The 22,935-nt window shown below is 41.6% G+C and overlaps 4 protein-coding genes across 8 annotated transcripts; 2 read left to right on the forward strand and 2 right to left on the reverse strand.

Moving 5' to 3' along the window:
* The first annotated feature begins 97 nt into the window (after nt 1–97).
* Nucleotides 98–3,631, forward strand: med20 (mediator complex subunit 20). 3 transcript variants are annotated; one of them, XM_042711612.1, is made up of 5 exons: nt 98–116; nt 217–286; nt 1,148–1,293; nt 1,368–1,621; nt 3,169–3,631. In XM_042711612.1, the coding sequence occupies exons 2-5, from the start codon at nt 273–275 to the stop codon at nt 3,391–3,393; spliced, it is 639 nt and encodes a 212-aa protein (XP_042567546.1). In that variant the 5' UTR covers nt 98–116; nt 217–272; the 3' UTR covers nt 3,394–3,631. The 3 variants fall into 3 exon arrangements, with proteins under 3 accessions (XP_042567546.1, XP_018950666.1, XP_042567547.1); XM_019095121.2 differs by lacking the exon at nt 98–116 and having other exon boundaries at nt 156–286; XM_042711613.1 differs by lacking the exons at nt 98–116; nt 217–286 and adding an exon at nt 467–490.
* Nucleotides 3,632–5,131: 1,500 nt separating this feature from the next.
* On the forward strand, nt 5,132–9,528 carry usp49 (ubiquitin specific peptidase 49). Its single transcript, XM_042711600.1, has 7 exons — nt 5,132–5,482; nt 5,790–5,873; nt 6,002–7,425; nt 7,695–7,899; nt 7,970–8,078; nt 8,307–8,512; nt 8,900–9,528. The coding sequence occupies exons 3-7, from the start codon at nt 6,061–6,063 to the stop codon at nt 9,001–9,003; spliced, it is 1,989 nt and encodes a 662-aa protein (XP_042567534.1). The 5' UTR covers nt 5,132–5,482; nt 5,790–5,873; nt 6,002–6,060; the 3' UTR covers nt 9,004–9,528.
* Nucleotides 9,529–11,735: 2,207 nt separating this feature from the next.
* On the reverse strand, nt 11,736–15,106 carry LOC109080015 (transmembrane and coiled-coil domains protein 2-like). 2 transcript variants are annotated; one of them, XM_019095119.2, is made up of 5 exons: nt 14,776–15,106; nt 13,372–13,734; nt 12,711–13,300; nt 12,495–12,630; nt 11,736–12,195 (listed from the first exon to the last, which is right to left on the reverse strand). In XM_019095119.2, the coding sequence occupies exons 1-5, from the start codon at nt 14,776–14,778 to the stop codon at nt 11,896–11,898; spliced, it is 1,392 nt and encodes a 463-aa protein (XP_018950664.2). In that variant the 5' UTR covers nt 14,779–15,106; the 3' UTR covers nt 11,736–11,895. The 2 variants fall into 2 exon arrangements, with proteins under 2 accessions (XP_018950664.2, XP_042567539.1); XM_042711605.1 differs by lacking the exon at nt 14,776–15,106 and having other exon boundaries at nt 13,372–13,740.
* Nucleotides 15,107–16,389: 1,283 nt separating this feature from the next.
* Nucleotides 16,390–20,980, reverse strand: LOC109080009 (cyclin-dependent kinase inhibitor 1-like). 2 transcript variants are annotated; one of them, XM_042711620.1, is made up of 3 exons: nt 20,737–20,980; nt 18,852–19,236; nt 16,390–17,726 (listed from the first exon to the last, which is right to left on the reverse strand). In XM_042711620.1, exons 2-3 carry the CDS (start codon nt 19,225–19,227, stop codon nt 17,671–17,673), a joined length of 432 nt encoding a protein of 143 aa, XP_042567554.1. In that variant the 5' UTR covers nt 19,228–19,236; nt 20,737–20,980; the 3' UTR covers nt 16,390–17,670. The 2 variants fall into 2 exon arrangements, with proteins under 2 accessions (XP_042567554.1, XP_018950661.2); XM_019095116.2 differs by lacking the exon at nt 20,737–20,980 and having other exon boundaries at nt 18,852–19,572.
* Between the last annotated feature and the right edge of the window lie 1,955 nt (nt 20,981–22,935).

Consider the following 22,935-nt stretch of genomic DNA (forward strand, 5'->3'; position numbering starts at 1 on the left):
TCTCAGTCTCTATGCGGCGCTCTAACAGCTGATCTCAGGTCAGCGCTGCGTCACACTGTTTACTTCCGCTCAGGACTCGGTCCACATGAGAGCCACTGCTCCGAATCAGTGTTTCAGTGCGTCTGCGATCATTTTATCGAATTTTATAGATAATTTCAGATATTTCTGTATTGTCCGATTAAAGTTTTTCACTTTAACTGAGTTTGTGTTATTCAGGAAAGCCGGATTGATCCGGAAGTAAATACCGGTTCCCGGAAGTTTGCGCCAAAGAAATGGGTGTAACGTGGTGAGAAAACACTTTTGTATTTATATTATTGTGCAGTAAATTTAGTTTTTAATGGTTCGATTTCTTTGTTCCAGTGCTCATAAATTATTCTAATATCTCGAATGCACGGAGAGGCTTTGGAAAGAAACATTGTTTTTCTGTAAAAGCTATTTTTGATGGTGTAACGTAAATAAAACAAAGATTATTAAATTGCGTTTTATAAAGGTATTTTTTACCCAGCTTTTCTACGTCAAACTTGCCTTTTTTATTGTTTAAAAATTGCTAGCAATTTCTGTGTGAAAATAGTTTCTATTATATATATATGAGAATTCTTATATATGCATAGAATAATTTTTAATCTTTGGCTTGTTTTGTATGAAAAAAGCTTTCAAAATTAACGTATTGCAATAAGTATTACACAAACTGAAATGTATTTTAATACAAATTAAGAAAAAAAATACATATATTTTAATAGCACTTTTTTTAATTATTTGGATGAAAGACAATTTTTTCTTCTGTGAAAATTTGGCAAGTGATATGATAATATAAAACTATTTAGTTTATTCATAGTTTATGAGTTTATATTTAATATATTTAAGGAATAAATATATATGTAAGGATATATAAACTAAGCCTTTTCTTCTGTTTGTTTTGTACAAAAACAGCTTTTAAATTTGCTTTATTGCATAATATAAATGTAGAGATCACAATGACATAGAAATATATCAATTTATTATTTTAGCAGCACATTAACATAGTGCTCAAGACTTTAGAGTTTAAGAATGTTTTTGTAATCTGACAGGTAGCATGATAATATGAGACTCCAGCATGTTTCCTGATGGTGTGTGTGTGTGTGTGTGTGTGTGTGTGTGTGTGTGTTAGCGTGTGTCAGGTGCCGGTGGCGGAGGGCAAGAGCGTGCAGCAGACGGTTGACATGCTGCATAAGAAGCTGGAGCAGCTGGGAGCCGTTAAACAGGGAAACTTCTGGGTGGACTGCGAGACGTACCAAGCCACGGGAAATGCCACCGGTGAGCGCGACGCTCCGCCGTATGTTGCCATGGAAACCAGACCGTACCTACCGCGTGTTTCCTTTGTGTTGCAGGTCAGCCGACGAAGCTGCTGTACGTGATGCATAACTCGGAGACGCCGCTGAGCAGCATGGCTCTGTTCGAGGGCGGCCCGGGTCTCACCGCCGACGCCAACTTCGACGTCCTGATGGTCAAACTCAAGAGTCACTTCCAGAACGCCAAGGGGCATAAAGTGGAGAGCCGCGGCACGCGTTACCGCTACTGCGACTTCCTGGTGAAGATCGGCACCGTCGCCATGAGCTCCAGCGCCAGGGGCATTTCAGTCGAGGTCTGAATGTGTTCAACGGGTCTCGTACGAATAAACTTCATCAGTAACTTTCATACCAATTTATTAAAACTGAAGAAAAATGTAAGAGCGACTGAAAGCAAACGTACGTACAAAATTACGTTTTCACAAAAACATCATACCAGCTATTAAACATAATCATTCAAATTAAGTGAGAATATCATAGTCCAAAGATAGCCGATGACCCATAAAAACATTAACAGCCAATCAGCATCCACTCTTTAAAGAACGCGAACATTTAAAGCAGCAGACGTGCGATTAGAATAAACAGAACATTATCGTGCACTGGTGTAGATGCTAATATAGTTATCATTAGTTGGTGTTTATAATTGTTATATTTATCTCGTGCACTGGTGTAGATGCTAATATAGTTTCGTTAATCGCCGGTACGTTATTGTCTGTTGGCGTCGATGCAGAGTTATCGTTATTGTCTGTTGACGTGGACGCCTATATAGTTATCATTAGTTGGTGTTTATAATTGTTATATTTATCACTATAGTTATTGTTACATGGTGTGGACGCTAATAGTCTGTTGGCGTTTATGCTAATATTGTTGATCGCTGAGTTATTGTCTGTTGGCGTGTACGCTAATATCGTTAATCGCTGAGTTATCGTTATTGTCTGTTGCTGGGTGGTGGTAAATGGCTAATCGCCGAGTTATCATTATTGTCGCGTGACGATTTAGCGTTATTATCTGTTGGCGTGTATGCTAATATCGTTAATCGCTGAGTTATCGTTATTGTCCGTTGGTATGTAGGCTAATATCGTTAATCGCTGAGTTACCGTTATTGTCCGTTGGTATGTAGGCTAATATCGTTAATTGCTGAGTTATTGTTATTGTCCGTTGGCGTGTATGCTAATATCGTTAATCGCTGAGTAATCGTTATTGTCTGTTGCTGTGGTTGCTAATATCATTAATCGCTGATTTAGCGTTATTATCTGTTGGCGTGTATGCTAATATCGTTAATCGCAGAGTTATCGTTATTGTCTGTTGGCGTGGACGCTAATATCGTTAATCGCCGAGTTATCGTTATTGTCTGTTGGCGTGTATGCTAATATCGTTAATCGCTGAGTTATCGTTATTGTCTGTTGTCGTGTATGCTAATATCGTTAATCGCTGAGTTATCGTTATTGTCTGTTGTTGTGTATGCTAATATCGTTAATCGTTGAGTTGTCGTTATTGTCTGTTGGTGGTGTTGTCGTTTTTGTTCTAGTTATCGTTATGGTCGTTGGCGTGTATTCGTCGCCGAGTTATCGTATTGTCCGTTGGCGTGTATCGTTAATCGTTGAGTTGTCGTTATTGTCCGTTGGCGTGTATGCTAATATCGTTAATCGCTGAGTTATCGTTATTCATTAACAATACAATAGCGTTAATTCATGTTCACACGTGTTGTGTATTAGGTCTACATGTTCTGTATAAGTTTGAATAATCCACGCGATTATTAGTGAATGAGACCCATAGTGTTTTCCGATTAACGGTGCTCAGAGACGCTTGATACCGTGCAGTGACCGTCGTGTTGTGTCTGCAGGTGGAGTACTGCGCCTGCGTGATTCCCGGAGACTGCTGGAACCTCATGAAGGAGTTCATGCAGAGTTTTCTGGGCTCGAGCACGCCGGAGCTGCCGGCCGTGTTCACCAGTAAAGCTGAGGGTCTGTATGCACCAGTGGACTGCATGGACACCATGAGTCAGTATCTGGAGCTCTTCGGTAAAGTGCGCAAACAGCAGGTGCTGGCAGGCAGCGGCGTACGCTGAGACCTGCACTCAACCTGCGCAAACACCGCGTCTGGAATCACGGCGGTCTGTACACTCCTGCGAGGAGTCTCTGACAGAACTTTATACGAGCAACAAGAGCATTTCACAAATGACTGGTTCAGTCTTCTTTACTGTTTGAAAGAACAACATAAAGAGTCTTCGTTACTTTATTTGTGGCTCTGGATGCTTATTTTCTGTGTTTACACTTGTATTTGTAAAATAAACTGTTAAATTTGAATTGTAATCATTTTATCCAAACAAAATGAATGTGGTGTTGTTACAGTGTTTTTTTAATTCTATTTTTTATTTAATATTTTCCCTTTATTTTTAGCTTTGGTAGTTTTGTTGTCATTTTTATTAGTTTTTAGCTATTTTAGCTCTTCAACAAAGTAAATGAAAATGAGAATTGCTGCTTTGGCAATTAGCTAAAATAAAATGTAACATAAAAAATGCCATTTTTATGTCAAGTAACGGAACTTTTTTATGGTTTTAGTAACTAATAACCCTGAATAAGTGATGTGCTTCACAAAGCTTTGAGACATTTACAGAGCTTTCATTTCGAAACTAATTCTTGGGTTTAACTGATTTTAAATCCATTTTAATGACAAACGCATATGTTTAATGGAAAAATAGAGATTGGCCTGATAAACCCTCTCAAAAACAAACACTACGAATGAATAAAACACGATTATATAGGCACTTAATGGCAAGTAATGATTTGTAGTTTACTCTTAATATATGACACTTTCATGAAAACGTGTGGCTTGTCTTATAAAATGCATCATTATATAAGTTAGTACTGGTTCCGGTTGCATTCGCTTCTTCCTGACCAGCAGGGGTCACCAGTGTGTTCCAACACTTCAAAACGTAATCAATTTACGAAACAATCGGTCAAATTGAAACAAAAACCATTCCTGGAAATTTGTGCTGAAGAGCTGTTTCAAAAAAGCGCGTTTAAAATACCAGACCCCCGTTAGATCAGGCCTTTATTTATTGGTGTTTGTACAGAAACGACACATTTGCATCTACCAAACGCAGAACAGATGAAGGGGCAGATGATTGGCTAGAAAAGACCAATTCATTTGAATATGCATGAGCAGAACACACCGTGGATTAATGCCAAGCCACATGAAATCAGTCTTAGATTACACGAGTTTAAATCAGCATGAGCTAAATCACAGCAATGCATTAACCAATTCTTTTCAAAATCGAAAGACTTCTTAGTATCAACAGCAAGACTTCGCTGTAATTCTGTTACTATGTATTCACAACTTGCGAGATTACAGTACAGTACGATGTTAATCTATATTCAACTATGGATTCCCCCAACACTTTTTACTGATTCTTATTAAGCAGTCGGATAGAACTCTAGAGCCCAGTCGCAAAGCATGCTGGGTAAGCATACTGTACACTACTTCACCATGAACTGCAAAGTCCACACTTCAACCTTTGTTCACACATTTGATTGTATCTTTTTTCCACTGTTTGGAAACTATATAATCAGTGTTATTTTTTTTATATGCGCTTGCTTATGAAATGTAAAACATATAAATAAATAAATGATCATGTTATGGACAAGGTTAATCTGTTCAGCTGACCCCGCCTCTGGAGCTTTAAACCGATGAGCGACTCCACGACGTCTCGACCAATCAAAACACGGTCGTCACGCGATTGATCGCTCCTCGGCCAATCAGAGCGCAGTGACGTCGGCGCTGGGCGAGTTCGGTTGAGCCGAAAATGGTGACAGCTCGCGCGTGCGGATGATGGCGGTAAATAACAGCCGAGAGCGAGTGTGAAAAAACACGCCGATATTAACCGTTATTTAACTCGTCAGACGCGTTTCACCGGAGGTCTCGCGGAGGACCGGCGCCGGGGGGGCGTTTGAAAGCCGATCGGTGGCTTTGCGGTGTGAGTTTATCCTGTGGCTGCGGCTCTTGCTGGTTTTTGTTCAGTGGGTTTAAAGTAACAGATCTCTCGCGCCGGTATAAACACGCGCACAAACATACCGAACGAGCGCCGGTACCGGAACCTCCCGGATCCGCTGCTGCCGCGCATTCCGCGTGTCTCCCGGCGGAGCGTCTTTTGTTCTGTGAGTAGCGCTAGCGGGTTAACACACACACACACACACACACAAACAACAGACACAGACACACTCACTCGTACCATAACACACACACACACACACACTCATATAAGTGTACACACACTGCATTGTGTGACAAACTCTCAAATATAAAAAAAAAAAAAAAAAACATTTGTATATATTTACAAACAGACTAACAATCACAACTGCACACTCTTACATACATACAAACACATCATAGAAACCAGTTCAGAATGCAGATTCTGTTTAAGATCAGGACTGATCTGTGTGTTCAACTGTTTTTCATCCACAGTTCTCGTTCTGCATGATGAAGTGTGTTACACGGTGCGGCGGCGGGACACGTCTGCTCTGATGCTGAAGCTCGCGGTTTCTCACAGTGAGTAATATTGCTTTAAAAAGTGGCGCGTTGCATTCAGACGCTCATCTTTGACAACCGCGATGCATTACTTATTTGAAATCGTAACTTGTGTTACAATTAAAAACATGATCTTATCTTGTCTTTAGGATGAGTGCGGTCATGGCGTGTGGTTCCTGACTCCGAGTGCTCATGCGTGTTGGGAGATATGGATCGCTGTAAGCATGTGGTACGGTTCCGTTTGGGCCAGGGCCACTCCATCCTCAACCCGCAGATGTGGCGCTGCGTTGACTGCGGCACCACGGAGTCCGTATGGGCTTGTCTGAAGTGCGCTCACGTGGCGTGCGGCCGCTACCTGGAAGAACACTCCCTGAGTCACTACCAGATGACGCAGCACCCGCTAGCCATGGACGTACGCGAACTGGACGTCTTCTGTTTCGCGTGCAGCGATTACGTGTTGAACGATAATGTCGAGGGCGACCTGAAGCTCCTCCGAGGAGCGCTATCTACCGTCCGCAGCCCTGGTCAGCGCTCCCTGCGGTCGTCGGCGTCCGATGGCGGACTTGGAGTGTGCGAGGTTGCGCGAGACGGCGCTATGCAGACGGCGTTGTGGCACCGGCGGAAAACTCTCCTTCAAGGTGCCTTGCGCTGTTGGAGGAGCCGACAGCAGGAGCAACACCGGAAGCGCGAGGAGAAACAGGAGCAAGAGCGAGAAGAGAAGCGGCGTCAACGCAGGGAGGTCAAGAAGCGGATTATGGGAGAACTAGCCAATGTGCCGCCGAGGAAAAGCGCGCGGCTGCTCACCCAGGCTCCTCGTCCGACACTCGCACTTATTCCTCGGAAGTTCCGCGAACCTCCGGAACGACTCCCTTCGGCTCCCAAACAGTCCCTGCTGTCGCTGTCCAGCAAACCTCTTTCACGCAAACCGCTTCGTAACGCGGGTCGGTTGCACCGATATCATGCCTCGCCATCGTCGCGTCGCAGGAAGCCCGCGCCCGGAGTCACGGGATTGCGCAACCTTGGGAACACGTGTTACATGAACTCCATTCTCCAGGTGCTGAGTCACCTGCAGAAGTTCAGGGAGTGTTTCCTCACACTGGACCTCTGCGAGACCGAGGAGCTGCTCGCCAAGACCAACCACTCGCAGGGAGCCCTCACTGCGCTGGGACGCATGGGGAGGGCGAGCGGCGGCGCCTTTTGCAAACAGAACATGCCGCCCAGCTTGAGCTCGGCAGAACTGGTGCAACCGAAAGAGCCGCGGTCCTCGGCTCGGCAGCAGATGTCATTGTGTCACGAGCTGCACACGCTCTTCAGGGTGATGTGGTCGGGTCGGTGGTCGCTGGTGTCTCCGTTTGCCATGCTGCACTCCGTGTGGAACCTGATCCCGGCGTTCCGCGGATACGACCAGCAGGACGCGCAAGAGTTCTTGTGTGAGCTTCTGGACAAAGTCCAGCAGGAACTGGAGTCGGACGGACCCAGGAAACACTTCCTGATTCCCCTCACACAGCGAAAACTGTCCAAACAAGTCCTCAAAGTGCTCAACACCATCTTCCACGGACAGCTGCTCAGCCAGGTGACGTGCAACCTACCTGTTTTGACCCGCAGTTCCCAGACTTGTTCCTAGAGATCCCCCAACACTGCTAAAGTAAACACACCCAACTCAGGTCATCACCTTTTTAATAGAGACTCTATTTTAGGTGTGAATGGAGACAATGCAATGCAAAATGTGCAGTGTTGAAGGGCTCCAGGAATGTGTTTGGGATCCACTGGTTTAGATGTTTCATCTTGATTTGATTGAATAAATGCATGTAGGATTACTATAATAATAATATTATCTTGCAGGTAACGTGTCTGTCCTGCAAGCACAAGTCGAACACGGTGGAGCCGTTCTGGGATTTGTCTCTGGAGTTCCCAAACCGATACCACCGCATGGAGAAGCCCAGAGCTGCGGCGTGTCAGCAGAGCTGCTCGCTGTCAGAGATGCTCGCCAAGTTCACAGAGACGGAGGCTTTGGAGGGCTGCATTTACGCCTGCAACTTCTGCAACCGTAAGTTGCGCCTTTCTTACAGACGTCACAAAGTTGTTGATGCATTTATCTAAATTTCCTGCATTTTCAGGGAAGCGCCGTAAATCGTCCCATAAGCCCCTGTCCCTTTCGGAGGCCTGTAAGCAGTTACTCATCTGCCGTTTACCTCAGGTGCTGCGGCTACACCTCAAACGCTTCCGGTCAGTCAGAACACCTCCCATGTTTTACCGTGACGTGTTCGTTAGTTGGAACCAGGGGCGTCCAAACTTGTTCCTATCACAGTTTAGCTCCAAACACAACTGAAGCAGCCAATCATGATCTTCAGATTAGAAACTGGTTGGAGTTAAACTTTGGTCCTCCAGAAGCAGTATTGGACACCCCTGGTTTGAACCCAACTCATGCTAACGATTCCATCCACACACTTCCAGGTGGTCCGGCCGGAACCACAGGGAGAAGATCGGCGTCCACGTGGCTTTTGATCAGGTCCTGAATATACAACCATACTGCTGCTCGGATGCCGCTCTGACGCCGCAGAGAGAAGCCTACACCTATGACCTATCTGCTGTAGTGATGCATCATGGGAAAGGCTTTGGCTCAGGGCACTACACGGCCTACTGTTATAACACTGAAGGAGGTGAGTCACGCTTCCCGACTAGCGAACTGCGCCAGAGTCAGTTCAAAAACAGTTTAATGTAGACTGCTCACAATTGGTGTGAACTCAACCCTCGGTGTAAGCAAGCAGCCAGCATGCTTCACATTTCTTGCAATGCATTTGCAACAGACGAATGTAAGTTTTACTTTGTGCACGTTTTGGCAGTGGAAGCAACACTTTCCATTGTTTACACCAAAGCTATCAAGCTACAGTGTTACAAGGTCTGTTTCTGGGGTAACACAATTAATACAAGTTACGGAACAAGATTACTTTTATAAATGCATTACTTTTTAATTACTATATATAGATTTTAGACTGTGTAATTGGTGTTGTGCATGGTTTGCCACAGTAACGGTGTTTGTGTTGCAGGTTTCTGGGTTCACTGTAACGACTCGGAGATGAACGTGTGCAGTGTGGAGGAGGTGTGCGGCACTCAGGCCTACATCCTGTTCTACACACAGCGCTCCTCTTAGACCTGTCTGTCTCTGTATCTCTCACTCTCTTTTCTCTCTACCTGTTTCTCTCTGTCTCTCATTGGAGGTCTGTTCCTGACATCAGCAGTGAGACTCAGAGATTGACTGGTCTCTGCTGGCACAGTCACACTATACCCAGGGCATTCAGGACCAAACCACACTCACCTGCAGGGTCCAGAACAGCAGGGACACACACACAGATCAGCCCCTCCGCTGTCGGCGAGAGACACAGATGGACGCTCATCCTGGAGAGAAATGCCACAGCAATATGATCATCACACACTCTGAATCAGGAATTCTTCACCTTTGATACTGCGACTGTTTTCTACTCTCTTTCTATTCGGGACGAAATTCAGGAAAACAGAGAAAGCCTCTTCATTTACATCAGTGGAAAATGACTGAACAATCTTATGACGCTGAATGTCTAGTTGTGTGTGTGTGTGTTTGTGTAAGGGTGTGACTGCTGACCTCTGACCTTTGTCCTGTATCATGAGAGCACCTGTTATCAACTTTATTGATCTTGTGGGATCTTCCTGATGATAGTGAATAAAAAAAAAGAAAATCATGAAGCCCTGAATTACTGTCTGCTTTATATTTGATGCACTTCATTGCTGATGTTTGAACTGGTGAGTATACAGACAATCTAAACCCATTTAACCATCTTGTTTATGTATTATACATGCAGATTTATGCACTCACAATAGGCATATACATGGAATATTTGTATGTTTAAAAATTATTTTGTCACTTTAAATGACTTTAAAGTATTAATTAAAATGTAACAAAAATTATTTTAAGTTGACGAAAAGCTATTAAAAAATAAAATCACAACAACAAAGAAAAATTAAATATTTTTTTACATAAGTTGTTTGTTAAATAAGGTCATGGTGCCCAAGTCGCTGTTAAATTTGTTCAAACTACACCAATGAAATGGTAATTGTAATTTAAAATGGATTTACATATTAAATTCACCTAGATTTAAATTACATAAGTAATTATCTCACAAACACCCAGGAAGAAAGGAAATAATTCACTCAGTTCTGCAGTAACTTGCTGTCTCAGTCTGTCAGAATTAATTATATACATACCCTCACAACATTGTCAAATCCAGTGACTAGTACCTCTTCAAAAGTGCTGATTTTAATTGTTGAGAACATTTGTTGAAACCAATATTTGTTTCTTGGTAGAATTACTTTTAAACCAGTCAGTCAGCTAGAAACTTACCGTTACGAAATCTCGCGCCATTTTAGCATTTAAATTCCCTCAGGCGGCAGCAAACGGTCCGCGGACGCGACTATATGGACGATTTATCCATTAAGGTAAATCTAATATAAGATTAAATGTCAAATGATCGATGTATAAACAATATTAAAGCGCTTATCTTAAAACATCTGATATTAGCCATTCTGTCCTCGTTCCTCTTGTCTAAGCAGTTTGTCAGATCAATCGTATTTGCATAATGTTAATTAAAGAAAGCTGCTTCTCATCAGAAATATAACGAAGTGTGTAAGACCTCCATCTGAGCACCAGGTGGCGTCCTTGAGTGTTCTTTTACATGTCGATCCTTCAGTGAACCCAGCAGATTTATTATTTATAGAGCTGGATTAAGTTTGACAAACTCCCAATTATTAGCCTGCTTAAGTGAAAAGAAATGTAACATGCTGGGTTGTGGTAAAAGTTCTAGATCATTATATATGTAATTTTGAGCCAGAAGCAGGTTTATGTTGATTTTGTAATCCATCCTGGGATTAATGAATTTGATCTGGATTAAAATCAGCATCTGGATTACCAAAACAGATTGTGGCGCCAATGTAAAAAATGTGTTCCCCAAAATTATAAAAAGCATACAAATGAAAACAAAAACGAAACAGTATTTGCAAATGTATTTATTAAGAATACAGTGGTGTTGTGATTTAGCAAACGGGTAGAAACATGGGAAATATGATCATGCTAACAGTGAGTGTTACACTACTACTGTGTTTACAAAAATGTTCTAATGAGAAATGTAGTATTTTCTTGAATTATTGAATTTCTTTTGTGTTTTTGCGCTCTGTGTAATATATCTCTAAAATATACAAAGTGTAATGTGAACGACATTGTTTCATTCTCCTCTGTAATGAGATATTCCATATATAACAGAGTTCCACAGAAACAAAACAAACTAAACGCAACACATTTGAGACAGTTTTGGTGTCAGCATGAAAGAGTTCCTTCAGTCACGAAGATCTGAAATGTGATCATGTGTTGTATCAAAGCCATGCATCAGCAGAAGACCATTCTCTGGACTTATTTCTTGTGTCCGCTCTAAGAACCAGTTTTAACATTCATTAGTTAAAGCAAAAAGTAGCTCAGTTTCTAAAAAGGAAAGAAACCCATTCAAAAGGAAAAGAAGGAAATGCAGAGCCATGTAGTCCAGGTCTTGGATTCAGACAGCACCATCTTCAGGACGCATATCTCCTTACTGAAGCCATGGATGGCTCTTTCTTATACATCCTTCAAGGCCCTGTCCCAAATGGCACACTTCATGTGCACTTGGGGTGTTGCGGACTTGCAATTGCCGCCGCATGCATGTATGTGTCTGTTAAGTCAACGAGACTGTAGTATGTCCCATTCGTCATTTTAGCTTTCAGAAGGGTGCTCGCGAGCAATGTTATTTGTAATTTTATGTTTTATGTGGGTTTTGTCGTTTTATGTTTCCTTAATGTGGTAGTTTTAATTGTTCCGTGAACAGTCAAAGCGGCATTACGTCACGAAAGTGTGGACCCAGAGGAAGCCGCGAGGGTTTAGGGTGTGATTTGGGACAGGGCCAAGGTCTCACCCACTTCTGGTATGATGGGAGGGATGTGTCACAGTTAGAGTCTAAGTTCTGAACGGGTATTTTGTTCATGTTTTTCAGCTGGGCAGCAGGCAGAAGTCTAGCCAATCCCAGTGTTTCCACAGTGTGACCAGGAAGAGTGCAAGGGCGAGGGTGGCGCCAACCCGAGCGCGCGTCTTCATGAGGGGCGTGATGAAGTTGGCTATGGTGGAGACAAACACCAGCAGTACCGCCATCAGGGCCAGGATGACGTTGATGAGTTTTCCCAGCAGAGCTCGGGCATTCGCGTTCTCCACACCCTCCAGCTGCACCACCTGCTGCTGTTGCTGCTGCAGCTCCAGTTTGGTAATGCGGGTGAGGCAGGTCTCTACTGCTTCCTGCATGCAAACACATACACACTTGTGTTGTAACACACAGAAGTGCCCAAAGTCATTGTAATTCAGGGGTGTCCAATCTTGCTCATGGAGAGCCGATGTCTTGCAGAGATTATCTCCAGCATGCACCAAAACGCCTGCATGAAAGTTCTAGTGCAGGCCTACAGGACTGGGAGTAGCCACTCCAGGTGTTTTTAATTAGTCTTGAAGGTCTGCAGGACAGTGGCCCTCCAGAAGCAGGATTGGACACCCCTGCTTTTTAAGGTTGGCACATTTGCGCACTCTTTGTTATTGTTGGTCACCTGGATGTCTCGCGCACTCTCGTAGGACTGGTACGCCACCTTCTCCTCCATGCTGGCCAGCTCCTGCTTCAGATTGCTCATCTCGTTCTGATGGAGCTCCGTCAAGTCATTGAGTTGCTCTTCCAGACGCTCGTATCTGGAGGAGAGAGAGAAGACACACGCCTGAAGATCTGGCTCTGGAAAGCGCTGGATCTGCTGTAGGTGCTGCAGTCTTACCTGTATCGCTCCTCCTGCAAGCACTGGGTCATGTAGCTGTAGTCGCTTTGCAGCTGCGCTTTCATGTCCTCGACGGCGTCCTCCATATGCACCTGACTGACTTTGATCTCCTGAAGGCCTTCCAGCAGCGTATCCCAAGAGGAAGAGGAGGAGTGGTGGTGATGATGGTGGTGGTGATGTCCGTCCAGTCGCGGGCTGCCCATTGCTGCTCCCGCCCCGCCAGAGTTGCTACCACCTGCTGACCCGGAAGTTGCACTGGAGCACTCGTCGTCGCTGCCGTATTTGGGGCTGGAGACCAGCGTGGCGCTGCCGCTCAGAGCTCTGGGCGTCTCCTCCGTGTGCCCATCCTCCAGAGTGTCCTTCAGGTGGGCGATGTTGTCGGCGCTACCGAACTTGTTGCGGATGAGACTAGCGAACTCTCGGGGTTTCGAGACGACGGCGGTGTGTGTGAGTGCCGAGACTCCGCCCTTGACTCCTTCCACCACGCCCCCTCCAAAACCGCTGATTCCTGCTCGCATATTTGCACCTACGTCCTTCAACCCCTGCTGCATGTCCCTCAAGACATCTTTGGGTTGCCGCGCAGGACCATTCTGCAGAAAAAGGGATAGACGTCATTACTCTGGAAAATGCAGTTGGAAAGAGCAGAGCATAGAGCACTTACCTGCTCGATCTCTTTGAGTTTCTTGTGGTAGTGCTCAAGCTTCTTGTGCAAGTGTGCAATACTCTGCGCAGACTTCTGGTTCTTCTTCTCAAACACGTGTTTGATGCGCGACGCCTGCTGCTTGTCCGCATTATGGGCCAGTTTAAGATACTCAGCCACATTATCGTCACGGGCCTCCTGTTCCACACGGATCTGTTCGGTGATCTTCAGGATCTTCTGCTGCAGGTGTTCCAGCGCCACTCGTGTTCTCTGGACCTCGCCGCCTGCCCCGTCTGACCCTGCCTCCACGCTGATGTTCCCATCTGACCCGCCATGGCTCACGGAGGGCGGCAGACTGAGAGTGGACACTTCGCTTTTATCCAGCTGCATGTAAACATTGAAAACATGAGCACATGAAGCTGAGTATGCTAACAGAGACACGAGACATGCTAATTTTAACACCTCTGTCATGTGCAGCAAATGCACGAGTGAGTGGTCACGTCTGTTTACAAGCTGAACAAAAACTCACACGCTCCGAGTGAGAGAGACACAGTGTGACCCACTTTCTTTCTGAAAATATCTCTACGCACACATCACACTAAATTAAGAAATGAAATCTGCAGAAACATCTAAAGTACCCGTATTTCAGTGTATGTAAACACACGTCATCAGTGCATGATAAGACAGCACTCACTATAGAATAGTAACTATGTATCTGAAATGAATCATTCATAAATGCAACGTCACAATTCACTCCCAAAACACGCTGGATCAATGCATGTCACGCATACACTAAAGAAAAAAGGCAGCAAATCTCAACCTGCAATACCTCATCTGTAAACAAATCAACATGCATGAAAAGATGCGCGGCCTGCTACCTTTACAGAGCCCTGCCGCATATGTGTTCAGAGTCACACTGACACAGCAGGGTTACACGAGAGGTCACTGCAGGCCATGCATCTTCGCATGCATGCAACAGAGTCACAACAGCACACTAGAATGCGTGTTTATCTGAGACGAGGTTTCTTGTGTTACATACACACGCATGCACACGCAGCAGGGCTCCTCTAAAGGTTAGTGCAAGCTTTTAACGCATGTGAATCTGAGTCATGTTACCTGCCGAGAGCATGCGCGTGTGTGCGAAATACAGGCCTCTATGAGATGCATTCAGAAAGTAGGTTGGAGTGAATCGGTGGGGGACAGAAAACACACTCACACACACACACACACACACACACACACACACACACATGCATGTGAAGCAGGGATGTGTGTCAAATCACAGTGGGCGAGTTAAACACATGAGAACAAATCTGCAGCTGACTTGTGACATGCAGAACAGCACGTGAGGGAGACACAGACGGGTGATGATGGATGGATGGATGGCACAACACAGGAACAGAAGATTAATTTGCGATAAATTACCATGGTCTTCAGTCCAGGGTGTGCAGCTTGACTGCAAACACATGTAAGAGGGCCATATCCCTCCCGTCTGTCTCTCTGTCTCTGTCTGTCTGCGTTCACCCCACCCCTCTCCTCTAGCTGTCTATCTCTCGCTCCATCCAGTCTGTCATGGTTCACGGTAGAGTCAATATCGGCTGCGGTTTCGTGTCTCTCATCTTTGCCTCGCCTGTGTCTCACGTTTCTTTCTCGTCTCTCCGGCCGTGTGTTTATCTGAGTGTTTCGACGAGGCTGCGGAGCTGAGGGGGAGGGGAGTTCAGCAGAGCATGCGTCACACACACACACACTGCAGCATTTACATGCACACACACTGAGCTTAATCTATGTGTGTGTGTGTGTGTGTTTGCTTTCATTGTGTGTTCATGAGAGCACAATTGGGGAGTGTGTAGATGTGTGTTTTTACAGTGTTAAACATTTTTAAGGGGTTTGTATGTATGTGTGTGTGTGTGTGTGTGTGTGTGTGGTGGGAGGGGGGACAGGACATTTCTCAGACAGAAGGGGCTGATGGGAAACGCTGACGTCAGTCTCGTACCAACACACTTCATAACGGACAGTACCTGCTACGTTCACGTGTGTGACGAGCATCTGAAGTGGTAGATGTACTGTCGCACCTACGTTCTTGTTTGTGGAGAGTATCTGATGTGTTAGAGTGTGTGGGTAGATATCAGGGTAAATAACACAATAGGCATCTGTGGCGTAAAGTTAGATTGATTAGAACGTAAGTTTGGTTTTGTTATTACAACGTTGTATATGTTTGGTTAGATAACAAGTTTGGTTTTTTTGACTAATGGGAAACATAAGTATGATAAGGTTGATTTGAAACCCAGTGTGCTTCTGTAAACTAATGGGAAACATAAATATGCAAAAGTCAACATGAATTTAATTATTATCTTATTTAGCTTGCTTTGCTTGCTTTATAGGTTACCCAAGTAACTTTAGCGATTTTAATTCAGAATTTGCTCCTGATTAATTTCAGCGATATATATTGTTGTCTAATTTGTTTACTTATCTATTTTAGCTAATTGTTTGTTTGGTAGATTTAGTTAATAGTTTAAAATGTGGTACGGTTAGTGGAATTAACAATTTTCGATAATTTTAAAATAAAGTTTTTTCTTGTATTATCACATGATTGCAGTAAAATGCAATTTCATGTGTACGGTAAACATGTTAGGTTGAGACCGATATAATTCACTTACTAATCCAGAGAAATGGTCGATAAGCAACTAATAAAAATATTCTCTAAAAACTTTGCTACTGTTCCCATTAATTTATGAAATGTTATTTCTGACGTTTTATTATGGGAATGTTAAACTTGAATGTACTTTCAACATACAAGTAGTAACATTTAAAAAATGTTCGAAGAATGTCCAACTAAAATGTTTCAGAAAAACAGTTCCATAAATGTTTTTGTGCTAAAGTTTTGAGACCATTCTATCAATGTTACTGTAAGAACGTTTGTTCAGAACATTCCCCGTCATCTGGGTAGGTTTCACACAAAATGTATTTTTTGTTTAGAATCAACAGGTTGACTATTTAGAGGAATGATTTATTTGTACAAATCAATCGCACACACCAGAGTTTCTGTTCATAAACGGCTTTACTACAAGAACAATTAAATCTACAATACAATAGTTATTCATATAATAAATACAACATATATTCCGAGCTCTTTAACAAAAACAGACATGTGCAAGCTACACTACTCAAAATAACAAGTGCAATTCTCCATCAGCGGCGAATTATCTGGATATTAAAAGGATATCTACAGACAGGTCACAGAAATCTACAAGTAGACAAGAATGATCACAGAGCAACAAACTTGAGAAACTTAACATATCCAGCACTCACTTAGTGAATGTAGAACGCTTAGTGTTCGTATCTGTGATTACGTTTATTTCAAATAAACACTATGATACTTGTATTTCCATGACTACAAGTAAAACTGAGAGTGTCTGTAAATGTGCTGTCGCTGCAGTGGCAGCGTTCACGGAACGCACGCAGAACAAATTTCTGTGCAAATTCTTCGTTTAAACATTCATACACTAATTCCCGCACTAAATTTAACGCAATTTACAAAAGAATCTGTAGAGAGTTCATTCAGCTCGTGTTTCGCAAACGACGCCAAGTGTTTGTAAATAAATCAACATTGTAAAAACATAATTGCAGCTCCTTTACGAGAACATCCTGGAAGCTTAGAAGGGTTAGAATTATAAATAACTATTATATGTGTGGAAAAAAAAACAAAAAAAAAACATCTTTGGCACCAAACGTTAGTTAAAAGTAGCTACAAGTATTGTGCAATGAAGCAATACATTTGTATACATGCAGTGTATAATCGGTCATGAAATTTTGTGGTCCCACTGAGAGACAAACTCTGAAATCTTTCCAGAATCTTTTCGCCCCTCCACACAAATCCTACTGGATTTAAAAGGATTTTAACACATTTTCTTAAACGTAAATTTGTATAAACGTTAACCGTTGACATGCAATCATATAAACATGAAGAGGAATGACAGAGAAACAATTTCCTAGTAATGAATAACATTCAAAAACACATGATGGAAGACGCTAAATAAGTTCTGGAACAGTCTGTTGCGTGTTTCTTGATTCGGTCCATGACCCCCGCACAGATCAAACAGTGCGACCGCGACAGAAAACTGCTGTAAATGATTGTTTAGAGTTCTTGAAGGGATGAAGGGAGATGACGGTGTGGAAAAACAGAAGATCTAGTGAGAAGCAGCGGTGGTTTACGTCAGTTCTCGTGTGTCCGTATGATGAGACGAGTCCAGACGAGACACACTAGCGTTCCTGAGAGTGAGTGTGTGTGTGTGTGTGTGTGTGTGTGTGTGTGTGTGTGTGTTATTGTCCTGATTTGCGGGGTGTGGCCACCAGCCTCTTCTTGGCCTGATAGAAGTCTGTTTGGATAAGAGAGAGGCAGCATGAGACGATAAGAACGCTTCTATTCTTAGTCAAACTCTTATTCACACCTCAACAGCTCTCAAAACATCCAGGTCATATTTCACTCCTATTTTAAACCGTTACATTTAAAACATTAAATTAAATATCACATCATTCACATATTAACTACACACACTCTTCTAAATTCTGATGCAAAAAAAAAAAAAAAAAAAAATTATGCATTCAAATTCAATTTTTTTTCAGTTATTCAAATTTTTTTTTTTTTTATTCATTTTAGTTTTTATTAATTTGATAAAGTAAATTACAGACTGTTTTTAGTGTTAATAAAAGTAAAAAAAAAAAAAAAAAAAAGTTTAAATAAATCTAAAATATAAATATTAGATGAAAGATTAATATTTATTAATAAAGACAAAAATTAACTAAGTTGACATGTTAAAATTACTAAAACTGAAATAAAGGAATGAAAACTATAAATAAATATTTTAAAAACACTACTATTTTAAACTACTTTAGAACTATTAACAAGTCACTGCATTGTGAATTATTCACATGGTTTTCTCTAAATTCTGATTTAAAAAAAAAAATCTCATTATGCATCTTAATATTTAGTTTTGTAACTCTCTTTAAGTTCTAGTTTCATAATGATTATTTAAATCAGCATTAATTACACATTTTTGAATTTGTTACTAAAACTGAAACCATAAAAAAAAAAAGTTTCTGGTGACTGAAATATGAAACAGAATAAAATGTAAATATTAGATGAACTTGAAAACCTTGGCAACTAAATGAAATAAATATGTTTGAGTTGAAGTACTAAAATTAGTAAATTAGTCAAACTAAAGCTGAAATAAACTTAAAGATAAATAAACTACTAAAAATTACAAAAGCATTCAAGTTTTAGTAATTTAGCTAAAATCATTGCTTAGTAAATTAGTAGCTTAATTGCTGAAATGAACTAAAAATAAACCTAATTTAAAATTACCTTAAAAACGTTACATTTAAATAATGTTCAGATATTTTTTTAAAGGTCTTAAAGATTCTAAACATAACGTTGTGCTACATATCTACAGATGTGTGAGATGCGTCTATAAACGCGTCTGTGTTAGGCTCCGCCCCCTCACCTGTGATATTCGTCTGTTTCCTCTTCAGGTCTGTCCTCTTTTGTGGCGTTTTCTCCACTTCCTGCGGGACAGCGCGGAATCTCTCCGGGGTTCTGGGGATGTTCTCTTTCCCGCGCGGCCGCGGATGCGCGCCCTCCTGACAGGCGCGGTACAACACGGGCACCTTCTCCCCGGACACGCCCTCCCACAGGAAGTCTCCGCCCTCCAGAGGTGTCTCCGAGACGAAGTCGAAGCTCCAGCGGCGGGATGCTTCCTCCAGGTCCTTCCTCAGAGCCTCGCGGTACTCCAGCTGGAGCTGCTCGCGATCCACCGGACCGAAGAGGTTCCGCCGCGTCTGGCCGTTCCCGAGAGCTCGCAGGATCCGCTGCATCGCCATGAGCTGAAGCTGTAAACACACACGAGTATAGTCTCTGAACAACGTCACATTACATTCAGTGTCTCGGTATGACAGTCAGCATCAGCTGAACCGCAGTCCTGTCTGAGTCTCTGTGCTCTGTGTGCTGTATTTAAGGGCTGAAGTGAGTCATGATCTGCTGCATGTCCGGGCAGATCTCCAGTGATATGTGCGGGCATGTTCCTCCGGATCACACAGGAGTGCAGTGCAGTGTCTGTCCAGCAGAGGGAGCCGCAGATACTGACCGCAGTCTAACAGTGCATTTAATATCTGAGAATTACTATTTTAAAACCGGCATGAATTACTGACTGTTGTTATTGTAACTTGATTTAATTAGATCTGAAATAAAACATCAGATGAAAAGCTTAACATTTAAAAACTTTAACTTGAATAAAAATTTTAAATGTTGCCTAATGAGTATCAAAATTACAAAAAAAATTGAAACAAAAAAATTAAAGCTATATATAAAAAGTTTTAAAATAATAAAAAATAATAACCAAATAACATTAATATTTATTTAATATAAAACTTTCATATTTCCATCATATGTGACTGATGTCTCACTGTTTATATAATGTTCTTGTGGCTCAATAGTTACATTTTATTCAATAAGGAAATGAGTTGAGTTGTGGTTCTCAGGAGCCGCAGTGAAGAAAATGTTTCAGGAAATCACTAATTCTGAGGAACTTTCCAGCCAGAACCCAGACGCACTGAATACTCATACAAAACTAAATAAACTACATATTATACTTAATACACACACACACACATACATATACATTGAAGAAAATGTATATATATATATATATATATATATATATATATATATATATATATATATATATACACACATATATATAAATAATATTAATATAATCAATATATAATATTAATCTATAATAGGTAATTTTCCAAATAATTTAGCCAATACTATCTACTTCCATGAGTAAACTTGTGTTTTAATTCACATTTTTATAAAAAAAAAACAAAAAAAAACAAACATAATTTTCCATCATTCATGAATTACATTATGACGTCATTGGTTTCGCTCCCCGCGGTTCTGATTCCCTATTGGTTTATATGACGGAACGTGCAGCTCTTTGCGAGAATAAATTCAAGACGGCGGCGGGAAACCGAGCGTTTGTTTGATTGGTCAGAAGTCACGCGGACACGCCCACTCTCCCCTCCGTCCACGTGAACCAGAAGCTCGTGTATGCCGGTGGAAAACACGTCGCGATCAGATACTACTGTCATTTCACTTCACAATAACATCCAGAAATCACTCAGTCACGAGCTGTTCAGTCACGTTTTCGGTTAGAGTTCATCTTCATACGTTTGTTTTTCACGAGTATTTTAAAGAAACTCTAAGAGACTTCAGACTAGTTTTCTCATTAGTTTGCATAAACCGAGACCAACAGTGTTGTAATAAACGACAACAACTTAGAGGAAAACGTTATGAACGTACAAAAAAGATATAAACATGCGACTTACATGTTTTAGCAGAAGAGTGTGGAAGAGTCAAAGGATGAACTCGTTGTTTGAAGGATAAGTGTTTGAGATCCTGGACGACAGAATCGAGTTTAAAACTGAACTTCAGAGGAGTCTTGAGACGAAAGTGTCGCAAACAAAAAGAAAAAGTGAGTGTCAAAGTCAGTCCTGGAGCTGAGGAACAGTAGATTCGAGACGTTCTGCTGCTGTGACTGGACTTTCTGAACTTTATGAACTCCGATGGGCGTGCCTACGCTGTGGGCGGGGCCTCGTGAGCGTAGCACGTGGACTGAAGCCCGGTAAACACATGACAACACGTGAGCGCATTCCAGTAGCTCGGCGTCACAGAAAAGAACAACCTCCGCCCAAAAAATACCTATTTGTTTGAAGTATTTATTTATTTATGTATAGTAGATTAAAAATTACAAAAATAACCAATTATCAAGTAAAAAAGAAAAACTACTATTCTTCACCATACTGTGTGCATTGCAAGGCAGGATGGAGCTTATAACATCAAAACTGTAGGCAGTTTTTATTTCTTACATTTAAAATAAATGATCCCGAAAACAACATGTAGACTTTTTTTATTATTATTTATTTTTATTTTCTTAGATATTTGATTGTTAATAACACTCCCAGAATGACAACCACTGAGTTCTTTTACAACAGGATATTACAGACGAGCAGGACTAAGCCACGCCCACTTTCTCTCACGCTTATGTGAGGGAAGACTCTTATGTATACTCTTTACTGTCTGGTGTATTTTGTTTGCCAATTTGCTTGTATTATTTTGTAATGTGTCCTTGGGTTCTTGAAAGGCGCTATAAAAAATAAACATATTATTATTATTATTATTATAGTGAGACTTGGGGGGTATTCCAAAAAGCAGGTTATGTGACATACCTGGGTATGTTTGAGGATAGCTTGCGGGTCCAAAATCGGAGGTTACTTTCAGGGTATGTTAGTAACCATAGCAACTAAGATGACCTGCTCCAGAGCAGCTTCTGTTCCAGGGTTAGTTCACTTCGGCGCACACGTGATCTACTGACGAGCCTTCAGTGGGCGTGACAGACAGCACAACATTATATAATATTACAATATGTAATATAGCCTATTATATATATATTTATATATATCAGTCAGAATTCTGAGTTTTTATCTCGCAATACTGAGATTATTATTATTCCTGCAGAATTGGCTTTCATGGTGAGAGTTTGAGAGTTCAGAGTAATATTATCATTGGTGACATAAATTACAAAGATTAATAGCTAACAAAATAATCAAAAGACTTACTATAGTCGATTTTACCAAAAGCAAAAGGGAGGAGGAAAATAAATAAGATGAAGAAATCATGGCCACAACTTAAGAATTCGTTCTATTTATCAACTCATTCCCTTGTTTTAGGTAACTCAGTCACTTTGTAGTAGGCTACTAATTTGTTCCTACTATTTATTAAGTCGTGACGTCATCGTTAATCGTGAAAAGTCGTTTACTCGCGTTTACTCTACTCATTGTTTTTGGTCCATAATCAAAGAAGACCATTATATTGCATTTGATAAATTACATTTTTGTAAAAGTGAATGAAATAGGTTGTTTCGCAAATTCATTTATTCTCTGTGAAACATATTTAATACATAATAAAATAATAACTGCCATAATAAACACACACACAAACAAAACAATCAATTAAAAATAAAAAATGAACTAATTAGTCACAGCGAGGAAGCTCTTTGTTCACTAATGAGACTAAGAGAATGCATCTTTCCCACGACAATCAACAGTCGCTTATTCGACAGGAAAGGCTTTTAATTGGTGTTAACTGCTGCTGTTTAATTAATAACCATTAGGGTGTTTGGCGGGAGTCTGATAGAACGGGACAGTTACAACCATGGTTACAACATTCAGCGAGGAAGCCCCGCGAAAAACCAGCGAGTCACTCAGCCGTGAGTCATCGGGGCGTGACGTCACAGAGCGAAAGCGCGGGTAAGTTCGAGTGTCTTTTCATTCATTCGGATTCAGTCACTGGAAACGAGCCTTTCTTCACTCTGTGATGAATTAATGTGACTCAGTTCAGCTGCAGGCGTATGAGCTCACGTAAAATGGAATATCTGAACTTTTATAAACTTAGGTAATAAATCAAAATAACTGCTAAAATGGTGGATAATGTAAACGTTTCTCAGTCGATTGAATGATCTGTCATCA

Source organism: Cyprinus carpio, chromosome A22, assembly GCF_018340385.1.
Source record: "Cyprinus carpio isolate SPL01 chromosome A22, ASM1834038v1, whole genome shotgun sequence".
NCBI classification, from domain to species: domain Eukaryota; kingdom Metazoa; phylum Chordata; class Actinopteri; order Cypriniformes; family Cyprinidae; genus Cyprinus; species Cyprinus carpio.

Bases quoted from the DNA above. Each gene is read 5' to 3' on its own strand.
- med20 (XM_042711612.1), top strand. The intron at 1,294-1,367 runs GTGAGCGCGACG...TTTGTGTTGCAG, and splicing joins AGCCACGGGAAATGCCACCG to GTCAGCCGACGAAGCTGCTG. The intron at 1,622-3,168 runs GTCTGAATGTGT...TTGTGTCTGCAG, and splicing joins CCAGGGGCATTTCAGTCGAG to GTGGAGTACTGCGCCTGCGT.
- usp49 (XM_042711600.1), top strand. From the start codon at position 6,061: ATGGATCGCTGTAAGCATGTGGTACGGTTCCGTTTGGGCCAGGGCCAC. The intron at 7,426-7,694 runs GTGACGTGCAAC...ATTATCTTGCAG, and splicing joins ACGGACAGCTGCTCAGCCAG to GTAACGTGTCTGTCCTGCAA. The intron at 8,513-8,899 runs GTGAGTCACGCT...TTTGTGTTGCAG, and splicing joins CTGTTATAACACTGAAGGAG to GTTTCTGGGTTCACTGTAAC.
- LOC109080015 (XM_042711605.1), bottom strand. From the start codon at position 13,740: ATGCAGCTGGATAAAAGCGAAGTGTCCACTCTCAGTCTGCCGCCCTCC. The intron at 13,301-13,371 runs GTAAGTGCTCTA...CTTTTTCTGCAG, and splicing joins AACTCAAAGAGATCGAGCAG to AATGGTCCTGCGCGGCAACC. The intron at 12,631-12,710 runs GTAAGACTGCAG...TCTCTCCTCCAG, and splicing joins TTGCAGGAGGAGCGATACAG to ATACGAGCGTCTGGAAGAGC.
- LOC109080009 (XM_042711620.1), bottom strand. From the start codon at position 19,227: ATGGCGATGCAGCGGATCCTGCGAGCTCTCGGGAACGGCCAGACGCGG. The intron at 17,727-18,851 runs GTGAGGGGGCGG...TTATCCAAACAG, and splicing joins GAAACAGACGAATATCACAG to ACTTCTATCAGGCCAAGAAG.